Source organism: Quercus suber, unplaced genomic scaffold (assembly GCF_002906115.3).
Source record: "Quercus suber isolate HL8 unplaced genomic scaffold, Cork oak 2.0 scaffold_377, whole genome shotgun sequence".
Classification (NCBI taxonomy): Eukaryota; Viridiplantae; Streptophyta; class Magnoliopsida; order Fagales; family Fagaceae; genus Quercus; species Quercus suber.
This window is the reverse complement of record NW_027069829.1, coordinates 315,912-339,931: the sequence shown is the minus strand read 5'-3', so window position 1 is coordinate 339,931 and position 24,020 is coordinate 315,912. Positions and strand designations below refer to the sequence as shown.

Genomic DNA, 24,020 nt, shown 5'->3' with positions numbered 1-24,020 from the left:
GAATGAGTTTCTTGGAAAATATGGACCGAAAGAGATTGAATTCAATGTGATATATTAAGACATATAACTTCTTGGTGAACATAAACGTCAAGTCCACGCAACATTTAAGTTTTAAGAGGAAAAAGGCATCAAAAAAAATATAAAAAGCTATCAGAAAAACCAATTTTTCTTTTCTTTTCTCATAAAAAAATTTAAAAAATATATTTTCTAAACCAATATTCTTAGAATATCCATTAACTTTTGGCGCAAATGCACTTTTAGTCCTTATATTTTGGCTTTTTTTCATTTTGGTCCCTATATTTTAATTTTACCACTTTTAGTTCCTAAACCAATTAACGAATGTTATTTTCGTCCTTTCTGTCAATCAACTGACGGAAATGTCTAGGGTGGCTCCTGGAGGAATTAAAATATTATAAAAAAAATGCCACATCAGCATCTAATTTTTTTTTAATAAATAATTTGTCAATTTTAACTAAATAAAAAAAGAAAAAACAGAATTAAAAACAATAAAATACATAAATTTAGTTCTACTCATTTTGAACAAGAACACACAAGATGATGTAACTCAAACAGGGAATCTTGTTAATAACTTTAAAAATTAATATACCTTTAAAAACATAAATTCTATTTGCACGTATTAATTTTAAAAATAAAAAATCCTTAGAAAATTATTTTTCTCACTAAAAAACAATCAATAAAATCCAATTTAACACTATCTTTGATACCTAAATACATAAACGTTACAATGATTTTTGTTGCCAAATATATATGCAATCCAATTGTTAAATGATTTCTTTGTTTGTTTTTTTTAATAAATTTTTTTTGATATATTTATTGATTTAAAAATTAGTAAATGGTGCTTACTTTAAAATATTCAAATTTTAAGGATAATTGAGTCTCACAATAAATATAAATATAATTGTATAAGTAATTTCAAAAATACAATTTCAATTTGTGAAATATAAATACAAGCTTTTATTCAAAATATATAACTAAACGTATAATTGGAATAATTATTTTATTACAATATCTTTTATTCCAAATAATATGAATTTGTATTTTTAATGCAATATCTATCGAGTGTACCAAATGTGTCCTAAAATTTAGAAAAAACAGTTAGCGATCCACTTGCAATAATCCTAAAACAAAAATATCATAGAAAAATTCAATCACACGTAAATAAGAAATTTGTAAACTAAGAAAATAAATTGTAAGAGTATAATTCATATGGTTTAATTTCCTACTTTCACATTTTAAGACTTAATTTTCATATTTCTCTATCAAAGGGAAGTTTCTGCACACTATATACATGACAGAACTTTTGCCATAATTGTTGACAAAAAATAAAACAAGAAAAGAAAGAAAGAAAGAAAGAAATAAATATAAGGAAGGCAGGCAGGAAGCAGTGTTACATGAAAACTTCATTCAACAAAAGGCAATTAACTTCAGAAAGAGTTGGTCATATTCTCTACTCACAGGCTTGAGAATTGCATTTGTGAACCATCTTTCCTACCGTACCAATAGCTTGCAAATTCAAATACAACCATGATCATGGTGATCAGAGGAAGTAAATTGATTCAAATTCTAGTATTTTATCTCATTGGGCTTCACTGCATGGAAATGGCGTTGACTGGTGCGGTACCGTGCATGGATAGTGAGCAAGACGCTCTTCTCAAGATCAAAGAAGGCTTTAAGGATGTTTCAGAACCCTTCTCTTCTTGGACAGCAGAAGAAGATTGTTGCAATTGGAGAGGAGTTGGATGTGACAACACAACTGGTCATGTGACCATGCTTGATCTCCACAGTCGAGACCCAACCAGCAAATTGCCAGGTGAGGTAAGTCCTTCTCTGCTTGACTTACCATATTTGAGATCTCTAGACTTGAGCCTCAACCATTTCCAGCAGACTCTAATTCCAGAGTTTATATGTTCTCTTAAATATATCGAACATCTCAACCTATCTAATGCCAATTTTCGAGGAACCATTCCAAGTAGTCTTGGAAACCTCTCACACTTAAAGTCTCTGGATTTGAGTGGAAATGGTCTTTTTTATTTAAGAGCCGAGAACCTCAGTTGGGTTTATGGTCTTTCTTCTTTGGAAGTTCTTGCTCTAGGTGGTGTTGAGATTAGCAATGCAGAGGATTGGCTTGATGCAGTAAATATGCTACCTTCTCTGGTAGAATTGCGTTTATTCTTTTGTAATCTTCACAAGCTTCCTCAAAATTTGCATCATGTGAATTTTACTACTCTTAAAATCCTCGATCTCTCGTTGAATAATTTCAGTTCTACAATACCAGATTGGTTGTTTGACATTGGTCATAGTCTTGTTTACCTTAATCTTTCAAGATGCCAGCTACATGGGGTGATCCCAAATGCTTTCGGTAACTTGACTTCTCTCATCTCTCTTGATCTCTCGGATAATAATCTCGAGGGTCCAATACCATTAACTTTGGGTCTATTTCAAGAGCAAGGTGAGCGTAACAGATCTTCATCACTGAGAAAATTGTACCTTTCTAGCAATGGATTGAATGGATCCTTAGCACGAAGTCTTGCCCAGTTTTCGCAACTGGCTGTCCTGGATGTGGCTAGGAATTACATGAAGGGTAGCATCAAAGAAGCTCACTTACAAAAATTCAGTAGCTTGCGGGTGTTAGATCTTTCTTCAAACCGGTTAGCGTTGAAAGTGAGTTCTAACTGGACTCCACCCTTTCAACTTGAAACCATAGGTTTGAGGTCTTGCCTACTAGGCCCGAAATTTCCCCAGTGGCTTCGATCACAAAATAATTTTTCTGCCATTGATATCTCTAATGCTAGTATTGTAGATGTTGTGCCAGATTGGTTTTGGAACCTTTCTTCCAGGATCATGTATATGAATCTGTCTTTCAATAAGCTCAAAGGACATGTGCCTGATTTTTCATCGCAGCACCAACTCTCAGAACTAGATTTGACTGGCAATAACTTTTCGAGCCCCCTGCCTCGCTTCTCGGCCAACACAAGGATATTATTTTTAGCTAAAAATTCATTTTTTGGACATATTTCGAACTTATGTAGAATATTGTCTATAAATAACTCCCTGAATTATTTGGATCTATCTTCAAATAATCTATGGGGCGAGATTCCAGACTGTTGGAAATATGGACACAATTTGATCGCTCTAAACTTAGCTAATAATAATCTTTCCGGACAAATTCCCAACTCAACGGGCCAATTAATACGTCTCAACACGTTGCGATTGGAGAACAATATTTTGTCGGGGGAAGTGCCTTTATCATTGAAGACTTGCACTGAGTTGGCTGCGTTTCATCTTGCGAATAACAGGCTCTTGGGTAACGTACCAACATGGATTGGTGAAAATTTACAAAAGCTGAAATTTCTTTCGTTATGTTCTAATTCATTCAGTGGAAATATTCCCAGGCAATTGTGTCAACTGCAATTTTTGAATTATTTGAATCTTTCGTCAAATAGTTTATCGGGAGCTATTCCACCATGCACGTTTCCTGGCATGATGACTGCTTACTTTGACACTAATCCCGACATGAGTTATCCGTATATGGCCTATTCTGACAGTGTCAAACTCACATTCAGCTCCAGGGAGTTTATTAGATATAGTAAGTTTTACCACGGCCAATTATTTTTTAACGTTCTTGACCTTTCATCTAATAACTTGTCAGGAAGGATTCCCACGGAAGTAATGAGCCTTGACGGATTAATATTTTTGAATTTGTCCAGAAATCATCTGGTCGGACCCATCCCACCAAACATTGAAATGCCAAATTTAGAGGCTCTTGATTTATCAAGGAACTACCTTTCATGCACTATGCCATCTAGCATCTCATCTCTAACATTCCTCTCTCTTTTGGACATATCAAATAACAATTTGTCAGGAAAAATTCCACTCAGTACCCAGTTACAATCATTTTCCGGCCAAGCCTTTATAGGGAATCCTCAACTTTGTGGGCCTCCACTTTCAGACAATTGCTCGAGCAATGAATCATTTGGAGATCCACATTGTAGCATTGAAGAAGGAGATGATGAAAAGCAAGGCATTCAAAAACAAGAGCAGCATGACTTCAAAATACCTTCATTTTATTTAAGCATTGGACTTGGATTTATTGTGGGGTATTGTGGATTTTGGGGCTCTTTACTGCTGAATAAATCTTGGAGGTATTCTTATTTCCGCTTCTTGGGCAACATGAATGACAAAATTTATGTGATGGTAGCAGCTGGAGCAGCCAAATTGAAAAGGAAGTTTCAACACCAACAAGCTCCCAAGTAAAGGGTCCTCAATAATTATGTTCAATAATCACCTTTTCTAGTACCTGCTTTATGTCTTTCAGTATTAAAAGTGTTGAATAAATTGTACTATGTTGGAATATGCTTCCCGTGCTTGCATTGTCATAACTTCTTCTGTCAAATGAAGGATGTTTAAAAATTAAAATCAAAGTAATTTGCAGCAAACTAGAATGGCAATGGCATTAACTCCATTTCAAGAATCAAGGTAAAAGCAAATCGCGAGGATATTTGTCGCACCCTAATTCAGGTACTATTCCTTCTCCACATGTGATTTTGTACTAAGCTTACATAAATTTACATGATCTCTGCTCTTATATATGAGAAACAAAGCTAAGAGAGAGATTAACTAACAAACTAGCTAAATCCTAACAGAAATCCAACGGCTAACACAGGTTGAAACAGAAAAACTGACTCACTAAGCCAACTAAACCAATAACATATTTACACGTGGAACTATAGTAAACAACTAAACTAATATGTTACAATACGGCTTGTAGTTTGTTGTAAGTAATAAACCAACTACTGTAGCTTATGCAGAAACTACCAGTTATGAACAATGAATTTCATTCCAAATATTGGGAAAGAGAAAACAAAATTAAAAAACTGGAAACAAACAAAGAAACTATTTTACCAGAATCCCTACTTCCCGTTGTATTAAATACTCAAATTTTCTTCAGTGTCCAGGTTGTGGACGAAGTTCTTTGAATATGATAAAGTGTTCTGGTATAATCATTATTTGTAGTTCTCCATTAATTTTGATGACCACTGCCCTAGGCATCCATATAAATAAAGGCTCTTGGAACTTCTCCATGTCAATGGGCTCGTTAGCACCAAGTAGGAAGCACAAACACACACTAACAGGTATACTACTTGACCATTTCCGGTTAGTTATACTTAACATAAATAAGATGGAGGGATTAATTTAGATAACTCTTAAACCTCAAGGATTGATAATACAAAATTGATAGTACAGTCAGTTTGCAACTAATACAAACCCCAAATAATCTTTTTGCATTTTGACCTTTAATTCGAGGTGGAAAAAAAAAAAAAACAAAAACCTTTTACAGATTAACATTTCCGCTCTGCTCGTAGAAGCTTCCCTCTCAAAAGTGGGAAAAAGCTTTTACAGTTTTGGAGCAAGAGAGAAAAAATAAGAGTAAAGATGAGTTTGCCGCAAACATGATATATACTTTAACATTGACAAGAAGAAAAATGTCTCGTGAGAGCTCTCCTTTTCTCTCTAGAGTGGAAGAGGCTGAACTTATGGGCAGGTTCCCCTCAAGGTTTCCTTCAAGGAGAAGCTTTTGGGTGATATCCCAGGGGCTTATAACCAGATGGAAGCTGAACCTGAGATAGAACAGGAAACCTCGGTGCTCAAATAAGGCTTCGCAGCAGAACAATCTTACTTATAGAACTACAAACCATTCTACAGATAACAGCAAAAAGTTTTGAAAAACAATCTTACTTATCAAACTACAAACATAAGAAAAGGAAATTATTAATAAGTGAAATTTTGAAACTGACCTAACCTCCTTGCATACGACTTTTTATATTGGATATCACTTCCATTATTGTCTTTTTGCTAACCAACATTATTTGGGTGACTCTTTGCTAGCCAACATTAGTTGGGTGAAAATTGACTGCAGAACAAATTTTACTTTTCCCTCCCCATCCTTCATATGCAATATTTGGTTTGCAACTGCACTACCAACCAGTTCTACAATCACAGGAACATTATAAAGCACACCCTTAAGCATCTAGGAAAGCAATAGCAAGTTGCTCCAAGTAAATGATAGAGTTTACAAATCATCAATATGTGTGAATGCACAGAATATAAGCAAGCTTTAGCTTTGCTACTAGGATTACCAAATCTTGTACTACACCGGTCATCTTGTACACTTTATATGTCCATAATAGAAACATCCCGTGAGCCTCAAAACAGTCTGGTCAAAGGGAGAAATTTTGTGGACCACAGTAGAGAGAGAGAGAGAGAGAGAGAGAGAGAGAGAGAGAGAGGATCCTGATTAATTAATTTTCTATATTTTCACTTCCTTTCTTGTTTGTCATATAACCTCCTTGGAGCAAATTATAATCTACAAATTCAGTCATTAAAATTGGTTCTCAAGATTCCACTGATATGTTTCTTCTTCTGCCTCTCGTAGCCATTCTCAGCCCATACCTCTCAAATATATCTGCCAAATCAACCAACCCTACTTCTCTCAATTTCTTTGCCACCTCCTCAAACATAACAACACCCTCCTCACTTGAATAATAATGCAAAAACTTGTTGTAATCATATCTCGGCACCTCACAAGCCCTTTCCTCAAACTCCTTTCCACATACTTGGTGGCTTCTAAAGACTTTCCCGCCTTAACCAAACCACCAACAAAAACAGTTTCAAAATTCACAAGTGGGTAAGTTCCCTTCCTACCTCTCTTCCCTAAATGCCCTTGCAATGACATTATATAGGTATGCATTGTAGGCTCACACCCTCTCTTTATCATCTCTCTAAACACTTGTGTTGCTTCACTTGCCCTTCTTAACTTCAAAAGTCCTTTTATCAACCCATGGTACACACTGACATCCGGTTTCTCAATCTCTTCCACAATCCTATAAGCCTCTCTAACTCTCCCTCTCACCAAAAGCCCATAAATAAGTGATGCCGACGTTAGATTATCGACCTGAATACCTCTCTCACGCATTTCTTCAAACATCATGCATGCTTGCGCATTCTTACCCCTTTTGCACATCCACTCAATCACAAGCCTATAAGTTGAAAGACCCAAATTGTCTATGCTCATCGTTCTCATCATCTGAAATAACTTTAATGCCTCATCATACCTATTAATCTTGAAATGGGTTTCCATCATTGTCTCAACCGCATCAATATATCTGGCTGAAACCCTTCATCCACCATCAAATTCCAAACCTTTGAAGCCTCAACTAAATCACCCACATCACAAAAACCCTTTATCAAACACTTATATGTAACCCCACTTGGTTCTATCCATTCTCTCAACTTGGACACAACAAACTTGGCCTCCTCAACAAGTCCATTCCCACACAAAGTCTCAACCACCTTATTCAAAGTCTCCAAGCTATACTCATACTCATGCATTCAGAGAGTGGAAAAACTCCACGCACTTTTTCAACTCCCTTGCTGCTGCCAAGGTGTTAAGCGCAATCCTAAAAGTCTTATCATTGACCAGATGACGCAGTCCCGTCTCATGGAGAAGCTCCCAAAAAAGCTCAACGTTGCGTGACTCTCCAATCACGTCAAGCAACTTGTTGAAGGAGACAGACATGTGAGTGAAATGTGAAGTTGTGTTGGCTTCTGTGTATTGAAAGAAGCCGTAGACAGGTTGCCATGAGTAAGGGAAGTTGTTGCAGACTCGGAGGAAGAACTCGTGGGTGAGGTGGTTGTCTTGGTCAAATTGTGACTGGCAAGCATGAAGCATGGAGCTTGGAGTGGAGTCTTGGGTCTGGGGAGTCTTGTTGCTGGTAGAGGATGGTGCAGACTGCAGACTCGGAGTAGGTGATCAGGGTTGGGTGGTGAAATGGTGGTAATGGGGTTGGAAGGTTGTGGTGTGTGAGTAGAGTTGGTGCTTAAAAAAAAAAAAGGGTACCAATGAACAACACAATGCCAATCAGCAGTCTAAGCTTCCAGTGAATTTTTAGACATTGAACACTTGGAAATGAAGAAAGCCACAGATGGAATTAGATTGAAAATAATATCGCATACAACTCTTTCACATTCAAGGCACTTCAATTAACACACTATTACTAATGACAAAGAGAATGAAAAAAAAAAACCCATTAAAATTACCACCATAAGCAAAGTTTGGAAGCTTTAATTGATTTTCCCGCGGTTTCTGAGTAATTAAACAAAGGAAACAAGTGAGAGAGATAAGAGAAAGATTAGTACCTGGAAGATCAGCACAAACGCAAAGAGACAGAGCAGTGATAAAATCAGGGGTTGGGTTTTTCTTTAGTAGAGTAATCCTTTACGAGAGAATTCACAAACTTCATTTAATAAAAAAAAAAAAGGTAAATAAGTGTGGAAAGTCAGGAGTTGTCAGGGGCATCTCCAGAGCTTGTTAATAAGTTGATACCAGATCATGTGAAACGTCAAATAGGTCTAAGTTTATTGCATCCGGCAGGCACATAAGTGTGGAGAGTCATGTGGGAATGGTTATCTTTCTGGTTGATATGTGACCCAAAGCAAATTATGCCTCTTAAAGTTGGTAAGTTTTTAGATTTTAGTTTTACACCCTAAAATTTCAGAATTTAAATTTTCCTCCTGAAGTTTAGAATATTTGAATTTTATGTCCTAATATTTTTAGAATTTGGATTTTACTCTCTAAAGTTTGAGGGTGTTTAAATTTTACAACTAAAGTTTCAGAATTTTGAAGTGTAAAATTCAAACATTATCAAACTTTAGGGGGTAAAATCCAAATTCTAAAATGTCACAGTGTAAAATTCAAATAGCTCAAAATTTTGGAGGGTAAATTCCAAATTAAAGGTGTAAAATTCAAACACTCTCAAACTTTAAGTGTGTAATTTGCCATTTGCAAAAAATAAAAAAAATAAAAAATAAAAATTTATGTCGTAAAATTTATAATAAATTTAAATTTTTCTAAAAGAAATGTTTTGTTAAAATTTTATATTTTTCCATATGGGTTGGATTTGGAGTAGTAAAGTAGGGCCGACTCAACAAATTTGGGGGCCCTAAGCAAAAGCTTTAAATGGGGCATTTTATTATATTTAATTATAAATTTATATATATATATATATATATATTTTTTTTTTCAATTAAAATTTATTTTTCTTACTTTTTGAGAGGCAAAATTACTAATTAAATTTTTGTATTCAAGTTCCACTAACATTTCCTTTTCAATTGATAATATGGCTAATCCGCTTAATCTTTCTTGTGACATAGTTGATCTTAAATATGATTTTATTAATTTTAATTTTGAAAAACTTCTTTCTGCGAATGCAACTGTAATATGTATAGTTAGTAATATTCTGAAAGCAATACATGCATTTGGAAAAGATTCTAGCCTCTTTATATAATTTAGTATATTAATTGGAGAGTTTTCAGTTATCTGCAAAACTTCTTTTAAAACTTTTAGTTCTGAAGATAAATCTAATCCATCAATATCATAGTAAATTTCATGTGTGAGAAAACGTTCAAGATTAAGACAATTTTGTGGGTTCCAGTTAGCTCAACTGGTAAAGTCTTTGATAGTTGTATAAGAGATCTAAGGTTTAATCCCCGGCTACACCAAAAAGCCTGATTGGTGTCTTGGTCTGATGATAAAAAGTTTTCATCAGGAGTGGATGTCATAGGTTGAAACTCTCTCAAAAAAAGATTAAGACAATTTTTTTTTTTAAACTATCATCATCTAGTGATTTTAGTTTTTCAAAATTAAATAAAAAACCAAAAATATTTTCATATATTTGAAATTGTTCAAACCAACTTTCAATTGAAGAAATAGCTTGATCTACTATATATATAAAATAATTAATTCTAAAATATTCTTTAACGGATTATGTTGTCTCATCATTGACATTCTCATCAAACTGCTTCTTCCTATGAATTATACGTTTTTCATGAAATATAGGCTCTATTTCCATTTTGGTTGCAATTTCTTTAAATGAATTCATAGCAGATGTAAATCCATCTTCTCTATATATTTTTAAAAAAGACATGAGGCCTTTTAATTGATCTATAGCAACATCAATATGCATGTCTTTCGATTGTAAATTTTTACTAACAAAGTTAACAGCAAATAATATGTCATACCAAATAGTCATACCTAGCAAAAACTCGAAACTTTCAATCTCATATGTTGCAAAACAATAAGCTTCACTTTTTATTTTGGGATCTTCACTTGTTTTTGCCAATTGTAACTTATTTCTAGAGTTTGAAATTTTATTGCTTTCACACTTTCAATTCGACTTTCCCAACGTGTTTGTGACAATGGCTTAAGAGTTAAACCTATCACATTATCTTGTAAAATTTTCCATCGATTTGTGGAAGAAGAAAATAGTGTGTGTATATGTTATACTACTCCAAAAAAAGATGTAGCTTTAGGACAAGAATTAGCCATATCACATAGGACAAGGTTGAGATTATGACAACCACATGGTGTTTAAAATGCTTTAGGATTGATATCAAGAATTCTTTTTTGTACCCCTTGTTTTTTCCCTTTCATATTAGACCCATTATCATATCCTTATCCACGTACATCATTAATATCAAGTTCAAGATTTTTATTGCATTTATAATTTCATTGAAAATACATTTTCTAGAAGTATTATCTACCTTTAAAAATTTCAGAAAATGTTCATCTATTTTTATCAAACTTATTGAAATATCTACACATCTTAGTATGAGAGTCATTTGTTCTTGATGACTTACATCAAGGGTACAATCAAGTATAATTGAAAAGTATTTTGCTTCTTTAATCTTTTTTATAATTTTACTTTTAATTTCATTTGATAATAATCATATCACTTCATTTTGTATATTATGTCCAAATTAATGATTATGGATTGCACCATGTTGAATACATCGAACATGTTCTTGCATTACTGGATCAAATTCTACAATTATTTCAATTATACTTAAAAAATTTCCGTTATTTTCTTGATAGATCTTTTCGTTTTTTCCTCGGAATGCCAAATTATTTTTACCAAAATTTTTTACCACTGCTATTATTCTTAATAACACTTGTTTCCAATGATCTTTCTCTTTCTTAATTTGTTCTTGGACATTTTTAATAATTGTTTTATTCTTCAATAATCTTAGTTCTAAACCAATCCAAGTATTCATGTTAGTAATATGCTCATTGGTTGTTTCATGGTTTTTAAGAATAGAACTAATATTTTTCCGATCCTTAGTTCCTCCATTAGCTAGTTGATTTGTATTAGATTTTGAATTAAACAATGTTGAGGTTCAAAATTGGTCACAGACTAAGGCCCAAAGAAATAAAACGTTGGGCTCATTTCACCAAAAATAAATAAATAAATAAATAAACTAAGAGAAAATAAGAGAAAAAAGGAGGGTTGGGCTTACACAATGAAGGAAAGAGAAAAGAAAGAAGAAAAGGTCAAGAGGCCCAAAAGATTGGGATGCAAAGACCCATGAAAGAACAAAGTTTAAAAGACATAAAGCAAGGGAAAAGGGCCAAACCGGCCAGGTCCAATAAGCCAAAGGGAGTCCAGTAAGAAGAACTGGGTCGGGATCCCAGAAGTCACCAGAGTCCAGGGATCCCTGGGGCATGTGAAGGAAGATTGAAACAAAACAGGGATCAAAGACGAAAGCATGCGGGTCTCATGCTCCAGACATGTAGTGGGACCAAGAAGTACGAAGCAAAAAACGTAGGAGCCGTGATTCCAACTATTTGGAGAAAATGACAAAGAAGAGTACAACTAAAAAAAGTTGAAGAAGTGAAAAATGCCAAATAGCTGAAGATTAGCTAATAGAGAAGCTGGAAATAGAAAACCAGCTAAGGGACTTTCTTTTGGTCGGACCAAAAGTAAGAAGCTATGAGAAAAAAGGGAAACGACATAGCCCTGAGCAAAACTGGCATGTCACAAACTCTAACGGGCAAAAGGGGGAAATCACCAGTACCCCGGAGCCCAATCTGTGCTATAAAAGGAGGAAGGGGTCCATGTTGAAAATGGGGCATTTGGATTTCAGATTGAGATAGAAATTCATTTTTGATTAGATCATTGAGGCATTCATGGTCATTTCTGGAGTCTCATAGAATTATAGAAAGAGTTCTGTAAAATTAAGAGAAAACAAAGGAGCCGCTCCCGGTATCCCAGAGACAGCCACTATAGCACATGCTCGGACTCAACAAGTTCAAACTTTGCAAGTCTTGGAAGCTTAAATGGCTATCAAAGTCTGTAATTTTTGAACTTAGTTGAACCTTGTATCACGTCTTAGTGAGCATTGTAATAATGACTAAAGAAAATTAATACAGATTTTTTGCTGTTAAAATGTCATTCAATACAGATATTTTTGTTTGTCAGTTATTTGTATTGTAGGGAGCTTGTTTTGTGCACCACTTGGTTCTTAAACAGCCTTTTAGCTGCGGTGAACCGAGCCCAGTCCACCAAAAAATATTTATTTGGCCCAGGATCCTTGGGCCACTAAGGTGAGAAGAAAAAATGCACCCCCACAAACAACTTGCAACAAAAACAAAATACTTTATCTAGGTCTTTTAAATACACTAACCATTTTCTATCATTTTTCTCCCCATTTGGTAATTTTCAAATATAATGCGTAGTAGAAAAATGTCTAGAGTTCTTATCTATAGGAAAGTTTAGATCATCAACTCTTATTGGACCATTTTCTACTAACTAATCTCTTAATTTTATATCAATAGTTTTCCATTGACCTGGATCAAAAATATTTGTAGGAATATAATTAGGTTGATCATTAATATTTTCACTCTCCTCTAAATTATTTTGAGCTTCATTATCAAGAATGTTGACATTACATGTTTGAACATTATCATGACCACCTTCGTTATTATCATTTTGTTGTATATTTTCATTATCTTCTAACTCTTTTTGATGAATTTGCTGTTCATTTATGAAACCTTCACTCAAATTTTCTGCAAGATTTTTTTTTTTTTTTACTAGTAATAAATTTGTCCATAGCTCCTTTTTGAGATTCAATTAGTTCTTCTCTTTGTCTTTTTTTTTTTTTTTAGTTTTTATATACAGATGGATATTTTCTAGTAGACATTTGTAATTAAAAAATATTTATGAATAAATGAAACACAATCTATAATAAAAAATTACAATTTAACTAGAATAATATAAATTTAATGTATAAAACAATAAAACCTGGTTTATCAAAAGCACAGTTGCAGCTTTATTTAATATGATCACTTTACACTTTAAACTTGCACAAATAAATTAAAATTAATATAAATACAAAGTAGATTATTCTAAATTTATAATTTTGTTATCAATACTCCTTTTTTTGTGTAGGATTGTAGCAGTAAACCTTTTTTTTTTTTTTTTGAGCAAAATGTGTAGGACTAAACTTGATTGGATCCACTAAGACTAGCCCACTATCCATCCATACCACTAAATCTGACCTAAAAAAAAAAAAAAAACCATGTAGGACTAGGATCCATGCTTTAAGTGGGTTCCATTCCATAGTCTTCTAGAAAATACTAAACTTAATCCACTAAGACCAACCCACTATCCCTCCATACCACTAAATCTGATTTCTTTAAAAAAAAAAAATTGTAGGACTAGGATAAATACTTTAACTTTCATACCACTAAATCTGATTTCTTAAATAAAAAATAAAAATAAAAATAAAAAAAACAAAAAAAAAAAACGTGTAGGATTGGGATCAATACTTTAAGTGGGTCCATTCCATAGACTTCTAGAGAATAGTAAAGAAATCAAAATTTAAAGAGTACAAACAAAAGAGAGTAAATAGTACAACAAAAGTTAAGCCAAAGGAAGAGAAAACAAAAAATAACCTAAAATGAAGATCTGTGAACACACTAAATCTATTGCCAACACTAATTGATGAGTAAGCCAATTAAAAAGAGTGTCTTTTTTTTTCTTTAAGAATCAAGATGGAAAGAGTGAGTGTTTTTTTTTTTTTTTTCTTTCTTTTTTCTACCTTTTCTTACTTGTCTAATCTTTCTTTTTTTGCTTTTTGTTATCTTTTCTTCTGCATTTTATTACTTGTATATTGAGAAAATCAATGTCTCTCTTTTCTCTCCCTCTCTACATTTCAAGTAATAAACATGGGTTTTCTTAATGAAATGTGGTACAAAAGTTTGATCCAGAGGATACTTGGATGTGGTGAATTTTTTTTTTTTCTAAGAAAGCTAAAGATTTGGTGATTTGATTGGACTTCATGTCATTATAGCCTTTTTGCTTTGTGAGAAACGGTTAGAAATAATTTGTTGTTCTCAATTTTCAATTAAGGGCTTAAATAATTTGGGCAAGCCTTACTTTTTCTTTTTCTTTTTCTTTTTCTTTTTTCAGATGTAAAAGCTACATTATATAATATATCAATACTATTGGGGGCCCTCTTGTTGGAAAATATGGTTTTGCAACTCATAAAAAACACACAACGGAAGCAATAAATACAGATCTACTTCATTCATGAGAGATAACATGTAACCTTGAATTCTAGAATAAAGAATAGAAAGCGTACCTTGATGTAGTGAAATTCAAAACAAGACTTGAGAATACCTTCAATTTTCATCCCAATTCCACATGGTGCCCAAGATGAGTGGTCTCTCAATCAATTCTTTTGTACGTTGATTTTCCTTTGGAAAAGTGTATTCCCAAAAATCTATAGAGAAAAATTATTTTCTCTTCTTTTAATCATACGTACATACTAACTACCCTTGGTATTTACTTTATTTAATAAATTTTATTAAATAAAAACTGATTATCTATTTGAGTTAGCCTTTTGGGCCTACCCAATTGGGTTTTAGTTTGTAGCTTGGGATGAGACCAAAGGGAACAAATAAGACTCTAGCTCCAATGGGTTTTGGGCTTATCTGTTAACCTTTAACAAGTCCAAAATTACCATTAATTATATTTAATACCATTATATGAATATAATTGCACTCTATGTCTTATTAATAAATTATATTCCAAGACTTTATTATACATGCAACCCCTTCATAAAATATTCGTAGTAATACAAAGTCTTGAATGTAGACTGCCACTTTAAAGATTACTACATCTTAATTCTTGAGTACCAAGTTTAATTCTTTAAGTTATTCATTATATATTTATGAAATCCAATTTCATAAATATATATTTATTTAGAGTGTTGGGTCCAACACTCTGAATAACCAAACTCATTAAACTTATCTCAAAGGAATATTTTATATCTCCGTTAAGAGATTATGAATTCCATCTTGAGAATATATGTTCCATCAACATTAAATGCAACTGCCCAACATACTGAGATTTTGATCATGACTTTAGATCTCAATCCTGATATATCAAACCAACCTACACCTCATGATCAAGTTCATTACTCTCATAGGATTTAGAGTTGATGTAAATAGAAGTCGTGAGATTTATTATTCATTTGACAGTCGTTAGGAAAATAATAAATCTCACAGCAGTCTAGTTTAATATGTCTTAACTCTTAAAACATATCAACATATCAACTTAAAGTCTCCACTTCCATGATCAAGAGAAATCATCTTAGTTGATATGTTATAGTCTTTGCAGATGTAATGCTCAATGTCATCACTGACTACGAACTAAAATTCTGAGTTTACAAAGAACTTGTGATCTATATCTTTTGTGACTAAATCACATACTATGCATCTCATGGACTAAGATAATGTCTCGTTAGTTCATCTATAAATAGTCTCATATAATTAAACAATTTAATTATTTACGACATTCTAATAAATTGAATTTTAGGGCATAAACCCCAACAATCTCCCTTTAGAGTAATTCATAGTCACTCTAAGGCAAGGTTTGGGAACAAGTTTTAGCCAGATTAATTGCGTAAATCATATTTTCTACTACTACATCTCACGTACTCATATCTCTCTAATGAGATAATATTTATGCTTAATGTGTATCTTCACCACTTAGGATGAACACATATCTTGAAGTCCAATTTCATGAATCACAATCAAACTACAAGTCAGTATTTGTACATCCAGTAACTATCAAAACCTCACTTTGATGGACAAGCATATAATCCCTCATTCTCTTAAGATATTTGAGTATATGCTTTACTCCCACTAAATTAAGTGATCTTTGATTAATTGATATTTGCTTACCATGCCCACCGCAAAATAGATATTTAGCCTAGTATATAGCATAGCATAAAGACTTCTTATCGATTTGGTATAAGAAACCGTCTTAATATGTTCTTCCTTTTATATGTCTTAGGACTATAGTCCTTTATAAAGGAATTTCAAACTTAAAAGGAAAGAATCATTTCTTGAAGTATTACATGCTATATTTGGCTAGAATCTAATCTATTTAAGCAGTTTGAGATAGACCCAACATCCTAATTTCTGAATTTTAATGAAGTTTAATTCTTCGGATATGACCAGTCTTTCTCAAGTACTTTATATCAAACTGGACTAGACAACAAAAAACTCTATTGATGACAATAAATCAACATACATTAAGAGATTTATTATTCTATATAGCTTTTACACACATAAGGCCTTTAAATACTTGATCAAAATCAAACGATTTGATTGCTAGGTCAAAGATGAAATTTTATGATTCATATACTTGCTTTAGTTCATAAATAGAATTTAAGCAACTTGCATACTTAACACTACTGGTTCTTTGCTATGAACAAGTCTAGTTACATCATATAGATGTCTTCCTCAAGATTGCTACTAAAAGAAACTTTCTTGATATCCATTGCCATATTGCATCCAAGTGAAATATAATGGATAAGAGAATCTAGATAGAGTCAAACTTGACTATAAGTGAAAAAATCTTTTCGTAATCGATTCATTTCTTTCTGAATAAATCTTTTCACCACAAGTCTTGACTTTGAAGGTTTACACCTTCTAATCTATCAATCTCATTTCTTGTAGACCTATTTGAAAACAATAGACTTAATGCCACTAGGCACTTCTACAAGTTCTAGACTTTAAATAGAATTTAATTTTATTCACATAACCTTGACCCAGTAATCCATATTCATATCATCTATTGCCTTTACATAGGACCAATGATCAAATTCATATCCTTGTGGAATGACTTCAAAAGTTTATCCCAAAAATATGAATTTATTTGGTAATTGATAATCCTCCCACTACGATATTGTACCGGTATAATAGTTATCTACAGAATAATGTCTTGTGGTGTATCTAATACAACCATCTCATTTCTAAATGTATTTTATAGTTGTCTTACAACAAATTCTGACATTTTTCTTCTAGAACAATCTACCTTTAAAAGAGCCTTATTCCTCCTTTATGTATGCACTGACTTAAAGAAGTCATTGGAACTATATTCCTTTACAAAAGGAGCCCTAGATCTTATTATCCTCTAAATAAAATTCATAGACTAGAAATATAACAAAATAATGATTCTAAAAACCCATCTTTTACCAATCTTGAATATCATTTAGATTAATAAGATCTAGACATAAGTGCCAAAACATACAATACCAAAGGATGGAAACTCTCTTTAAAAAGTTAAACATGTAAATTTTCATCTAGAAAACAATCATGGACAATGCTTAGTTTTACCAAAATGGAAACACTTTCCTTTTAATCATACTTTTGACTCTAATTTCCTTTTGGCAACTCCTAGGACAACTAGCTTGTCCAATTGTTTGGTATTATAAATTCCTCTTCATACCACTCTTACCTTTTGATTCAGGCTAAGAATTTGAATTAAATCATATTGATCCTAGACTTAACTTTTAGGATGTCTTCCGTTGCATAGAACTCACTCATCAAGATAATGTAAAAAGAATTTATTTATTTATTTTCAAAACAATTTGAATTGATCAAATGATTCTAATAAGGACTTGCGGATCATATCCATTTGAGATTAACATTTAACCTCTACATCCAAGAATTCCAATTAATTTAAAAATAAATATGTTCATAAAATGATATAGTATTAGAACTCCTCAAGCCTTTCTTAGCACTCAATATGATTCATACCAAACATCTCATTTAGACTTAATATAAAGTCTAAGTCTAGTACTAACTCTTACATTTCATGCTATAACACAATTGAGATAGAAGCAAATGGAACATTTTTAGCATTTTAATGGAGACTATGATCACATCATAAGCTATATAGAAGCCAATGGAACATTTTTAGCATTTTAATGGAGACTGTGATCACATCATAAGCTATCTTCCATAAATGCTTCTTGTATAGGAAATTGTGACAATGCTGAATTGAAACATATTTATGTACTTCAGCTCCTTTAAGCACCATGTCCAAAATTATTTCTTAGTTAATGTAATTCAAATAAAATAGTAGTTAGAGAACAAAAATTTATTACAACTTTATTTTGAAATTGTGAACATAAATACAAGGACATTATATTTTGCATCCATAACCATATAATATGGAACCCGAAAACCATACTATACTAGGTGCAACGACAACTTAATCCCACAATTAATATTCCTCGGTAGTGAGGCTATACCAATCACTATGATCAAGCAAGAACTATTCTCATTATTAATGCTATCATGGTAACTCTTACCAAACAAAAATAATTTGCCGCTCTTCTTTTAGCCTCTAAGTAATAATGACATAGCTCATTTAGGAGGTTAACATTACACTTAATCAAGTGTACAACATTATCTAGAATCATGTGTAGCCACATTTTATCTCCCTTATAGTGTTTAAACTTGTAGTACCATGAAGCAAAACACCCTCCTTTGGGATCGCAAGGCATATACACCAAGACAAGTTGTTTACCCATACTACTATGAATCGATAATGGAGGCCGTGAGATCCAACCCTTGTATCTCTCTCCCACTAGAAATTTTAAAACAAGTGGATTGTCTTGAAATCATTGTGATCTCATCACAATTTTAACCCTACACATCAGATGTGTTTAATTGTTTAAATCTGATGTGATCTGACTAAGTCACGTCACAATAGCATAACAAACATTCACGTAATCACAAAGAAGTTTAACCTTGTAATCCGTGAAGTAAATACCCTCTGCATGGAGGCTCAAGGCTAAGACAAAGTACCTATTCATATTACAATAAACTTAACAAAATGGTTATTTCAGCACTCCCACTCATTATTTGGGTTTTTCTTTAAATAATTGTAATCCCATCACAACTAATAACCTTGCACTTCATGAAGACTCTAATCTCATTAGAATCACTAACTAAAATGGAAGTCCTAAACTATTTAGGATTTCTTAAACTCTAATGGATCAAAAATTAGTTATAAAGAACTCTATCCTTAATTTACTAAATAAATAAATAAATAATTCTAATCTCATTAGAAACTATATACCTTTTAATTAAAGCTTTAATTTTATTAAAACTTCCAATTAAAATAAATTAAGGACTTTTAATCATACAAAAATTATAATCTCATTAGAATGTTACTTAAAGACAAGTCCTAAACAATTTAGGACTAAGAGTTCTAGTTAACTAACATCTTTGATCTCATTAGGTCTTTTAGTTAGATAATGATTAATAAATAGCCTTAACTCTTAAGGACTATAAAATTAATCACTTTATATAGAATTATGTGTAATCTCATCACACATAGACTTGCTTGTTATAAAGTTTTAACACTTAATCAAAAACAAGTAAAAAATTCAAAATTCAGTGCCTTCACTTAGTTGAACCTTTTACTCAATCGATTGAAAAAATGAAGAAATTCATCACCATGCCACTACCTTGTTCGATCAATTCTCGATTCCTGCTCGATCGATCGAAAATAACATTTGATCGATCGAAAGGGATTCTCGATCGATCGAGACAATGAAGAATTTCATCATAGAGTTTCTTCCTGAATCGATCGGTTCTCGATTCCTCTTTGATCAATCGAAAAGAACATTCGATTGATTGAAAGGAATTCTCGATTGATCGAAACTCGCAAAACTGAATTTTTCTCAGAATTTTTCTGGAAACTATTTTTGACATCTTCATTGTTTTCTATCAAAAACACCTTTTGATTTTATGAATGAAGATTCACAGATCAAACATTAAGGTTTTCAAGATTATTATCAAGAACCCTAATAATGCTAGAAACCCTTGAAAACATAATCATAATCTCATTAGGAATAAATTTCATAATCCTAGCATTAACATGATAGCATGTATATCAACAATCTTGATGCAATACTGAAAAAGATAATTCCCAGTTTAACTTTCTCAAAGTAACACCATGCATATACAAAACACCAAGAACCAATTTCGAAAGGAACATCATGTGAAAATCTATAATTTAGACTTATATACTCACCTGAATCCACATATGTATATTAATAAACAACATCAATGAAAAAACGTTAAACATCCAAAGGTAAATGAACTCACTGATACAATATTAATATAACATAAAGACAAGAAGTCAAACCGTTATTCTATATATAGATAAAGTGTAATCAAACATGTAACCAACGGTGTCAGGTGTATATCATTTCTAATGATTGTATACCCATCTTGACAATCTACGTTGACAAGAAACATAGCAATTTTTATCCACCGTGTTCAACTCTAATGCAAAGATTAGAAACACATGGCACCAAGCAAAAATCTATAATCAAGATCTCAACAAATCATCACGGCTCACAGGTTTAAAGTTCATAGAACAAAAACATAATGCAGAAAAACTACTACAGAATTTTAAAACACTAAGAAAACAGTTTTTCTTTAATTCTAAAACTCAATCGAATGTTATACAAACATGATATTGAATCCCACTCTGATACCAATTGTTGGAAAATCTGGTTTTGCATCTCATACAAAACACACAGTGGAAGCAACAAATATGAATCTACTTCATTCATGAGAGATAAAATGTAACCTTGAATCTAGAATAAAGAATAGAAAGCATACCTTGATGAAGTGAAGTTCAAAACAAGACTTGAAAATACCTTCAATTTTCATCCCAATCCCACATGGTGCCCAAGATGAGTGGTCTTTCAATCAGTTCTTTTATACGTTGATTTTCCTTTGAAAAAGTATATTTCCAAAAATCTATAGAGAAAAACTATTTTCTCTTCTTTTAATCATACATACCTACTAACTACCCTTGGTAGTTACTTTATTTAATAACTCTTATTAAATAAAAACTGATTATCTAATTGGGTTAGCCTTTTGGGCCTACCCAATTGGGTTTTAGTTTGTGGCTTGGGATGGGATCAAAGGGAACAAATAAGACTCTAGCTCTAACGGGCCTTGGGGTTATCTGTCAACTCTTGACAAATCCAAAGTTACCATTAATTATATTTAATACCACTATATGAATATAATTGCACCCTAGGCCTTATTAATAAATTATATTCCAAGACTTTATTATACATGCAACTCTTTCATAAAATATTCATAGTAATACAAAGTCATGAATATAGACTACCACTTTGAATATACCCAGTTTAATTCTTTAAGTTATTCATCACATATTTATGAAATCCAATTTCATAAATATATACTTTAGTAACTCCTTACTAAAGTGGTTGGGTCCAACACTCGGAATAACCAAACCCATTAAACTTATCTCAATGGAATATTTTATATCTCCATTAAAAGATTATGAATTTCATCTTGAGAATATATGTTTCATCAACATTAAATGCAGCTGCCCAACATACTGAGGTTTTGATCGTGACTTTAGATCTCAAACCTGATATATCAAAGCAACCTACAGCTCATAATCAAGTTCATTATTCTCTTAGGATTTAGAATTGATGTAAATAGAAGTCGTGAGATTTATTATTCATTTGCCAGTTGTTAGGAGAATAATAAATCTCACGGTCCAGTTCAATATGTCTTAACTCTTAAAACATATAAACATATCAACTAGAAGTCTCCACTTCCCTAATCAAGACAAATCATCTTAGTTGATATGTTATAGTTTTCGCAAATAAAATGCCCAATTTCATCACTGACTACGAACTAAAATTCTGAGTTTACAAAGAACTTGTGATCTATATTTTCTGTGACTAAATCACATATTATGCATCTCATGGACTAAGATAATGTCTCATTAGTTCATCTATAAATAGTCTCATATAATTAAACAATTTAATTATTTATGACATTCTAATAAATTGGAATTTAGGACATAAACCCCAACACCTCTTGCAAGTAGGGGTGTTCGCGGTGCGGTGCAGTGCAGTTTTAGGTCATTTTTAGCACTGCACTTTGCGGACCATAATTGCACCACACCTTATTTTTGCGGTCACATGTGTGGTGTGGTATGGTGTATAATTTAGCCAAAACCATAACCGCACCGCACCTCATTTTTGTGGTCACATGTGCAGTGCGGTGTATAAAAATTCACCTGTCAAACATGTAATGAAGTCAAGTACTTTGAATAAGGTAGAGTGGCAAGCAACTTAAATGTTTTAACTATCAAAATCTAATGTTCTTTAGTCTTCACTTTAGATCTACAATATGAAGTAAATAGTTTATGTGAAACACCAGGTACAAAGCAAAAAGGATTTACCCATACTCAAAGCAATTCTAGTCGTGCCTACTAATTTCAAGTTTCAATTATCAAAACCATAATGTAAACAAGTCTAATAAATATAGAAAATGTTAATAAACTAATAAACAAAGAACAATAAACTAATGTACAAATTAAATATATAGTTTTATAAAATTACTCACTTCAACATCTTGCTCAAGACTTTCCACTTCATTCATTACTTCCTGAAGATTGATTGGTTTAGATGGGTTTTTTAACCAATTTTGAGCACAGATAAGGGCCTCCACAGTTTTAAAAGCTAATGAACTCCTAAAAGGATCCAAAACACGACCCCTCGTGCTAAAGGCTGACTCAGAAGTAACAGTGGACACAGGAATAGCCATGACATCTCGTGCTACCTCGGAAAGGATTACATATGTAGTAGAATTCACCTTCCACCAAGCCAAAATATCAAAACCCTCCCTATTTTTTTCACTAGCTTCATTAAGATATTTGTCCACATCAGTAGTGCATTCATTATCATCTTCTGTAGCTATGTGTTCATCGAACTCATGTGAAGCAATCTTCCATGGATCATATGGAAAACTAGCACTTGATTCTATTGAAGAACCAATGTTAGTGGCTTGCCCATTGCCACTAGCACTTGATAATTCAGTACCCTTTGCATAGTGGGCATACAACTTATCTAAAGCATCCCTTACCAATTTTAAAGCAAACTTTGCCATTTCTTTTGAATACCACTTATTAAACCAATATTTCAAATATTTCATCTTATATCTTGGGTCAAGAACCACGGTGTGTGAGGTCCAAAAAATCACAATGTTGTGCCAAAGCCCAAAAACAACCCAAAGGATTGAAATCATAAGATGTTTGGGCATCCAATAAGGGAAAAGGGAGAGGCCCAAACCTGTTAAGGGTCCATATGGAAAGGCCCGAGTCTAGGGATGGGCAGGTTTCGGGCCTCATGGAATAAAGGAGAGAAAAAGCCCAACCTAGCCCTCAAAAGTCAAGAAAATCGCTAGAGAGCCTGGGAAAATGACTGGGCCAAGATACCTGGGAATTCCCAGGAGCCCGAGATCCTCGAGACGTGTAGTAAGGCCTGGTTTAGATAAACATAGTATAGTAAGGTGCCAAGAAAACAGAAGGAACGAGGGAAGATATGTCCCTATCAGTCACCCAATGATGCAGAAAAGAGTTAGAAAGCTTGGGAACCAACAATTCATGAACAAGGGGCTGGTACCTCGAGGAACCCAAAATTAAGAACCATGAAGGAAGGTGTCTGGGAAACTTTCAATTCAGCAGGAAGGAATTAGCTCACTTAGGAAAAATGACAAAAGGAAAGGCAGCCAAAAGTTAAATTTGAAAAAAATGGAATCTAGAAGCCTTGAAAGAAGAGAGACCCAAGGTTAACTCTTTAGGACGCCCTAGAACGGAAAGTCAGTAGGAGGCTTTTGAGGAAGAAAACCCTAAAAGGAGAAAATAATCAGGGATGAGGAAGGGACCAACCACCAATGGTGCTGGCACAACATTGGTTCTGGTACCCAGGGGAGCAAATGGAGTGAATTAGTGGTA

The 24,020-nt window shown here is 32.9% G+C and overlaps 1 protein-coding gene and 1 pseudogene across 1 annotated transcript; one reads left to right on the top strand and one right to left on the bottom strand.

Moving 5' to 3' along the window:
* The first annotated feature begins 1,620 nt into the window (after nucleotides 1-1,620).
* On the top strand, nucleotides 1,621-4,275 carry LOC112001008 (receptor-like protein EIX1). The gene has a single exon (XM_024033174.1). It carries the CDS (start codon nucleotides 1,621-1,623, stop codon nucleotides 4,273-4,275), a length of 2,655 nt encoding a protein of 884 aa, XP_023888942.1.
* A 946-nt stretch (nucleotides 4,276-5,221) lies between these two features.
* Nucleotides 5,222-23,173, bottom strand: LOC112001009 (putative pentatricopeptide repeat-containing protein At1g26500; annotated as a pseudogene).
* Between the last annotated feature and the right edge of the window lie 847 nt (nucleotides 23,174-24,020).

Bases quoted from the DNA above. Each gene is read 5' to 3' on its own strand.
- LOC112001008 (XM_024033174.1), top strand. From the start codon at position 1,621: ATGGCGTTGACTGGTGCGGTACCGTGCATGGATAGTGAGCAAGACGCT.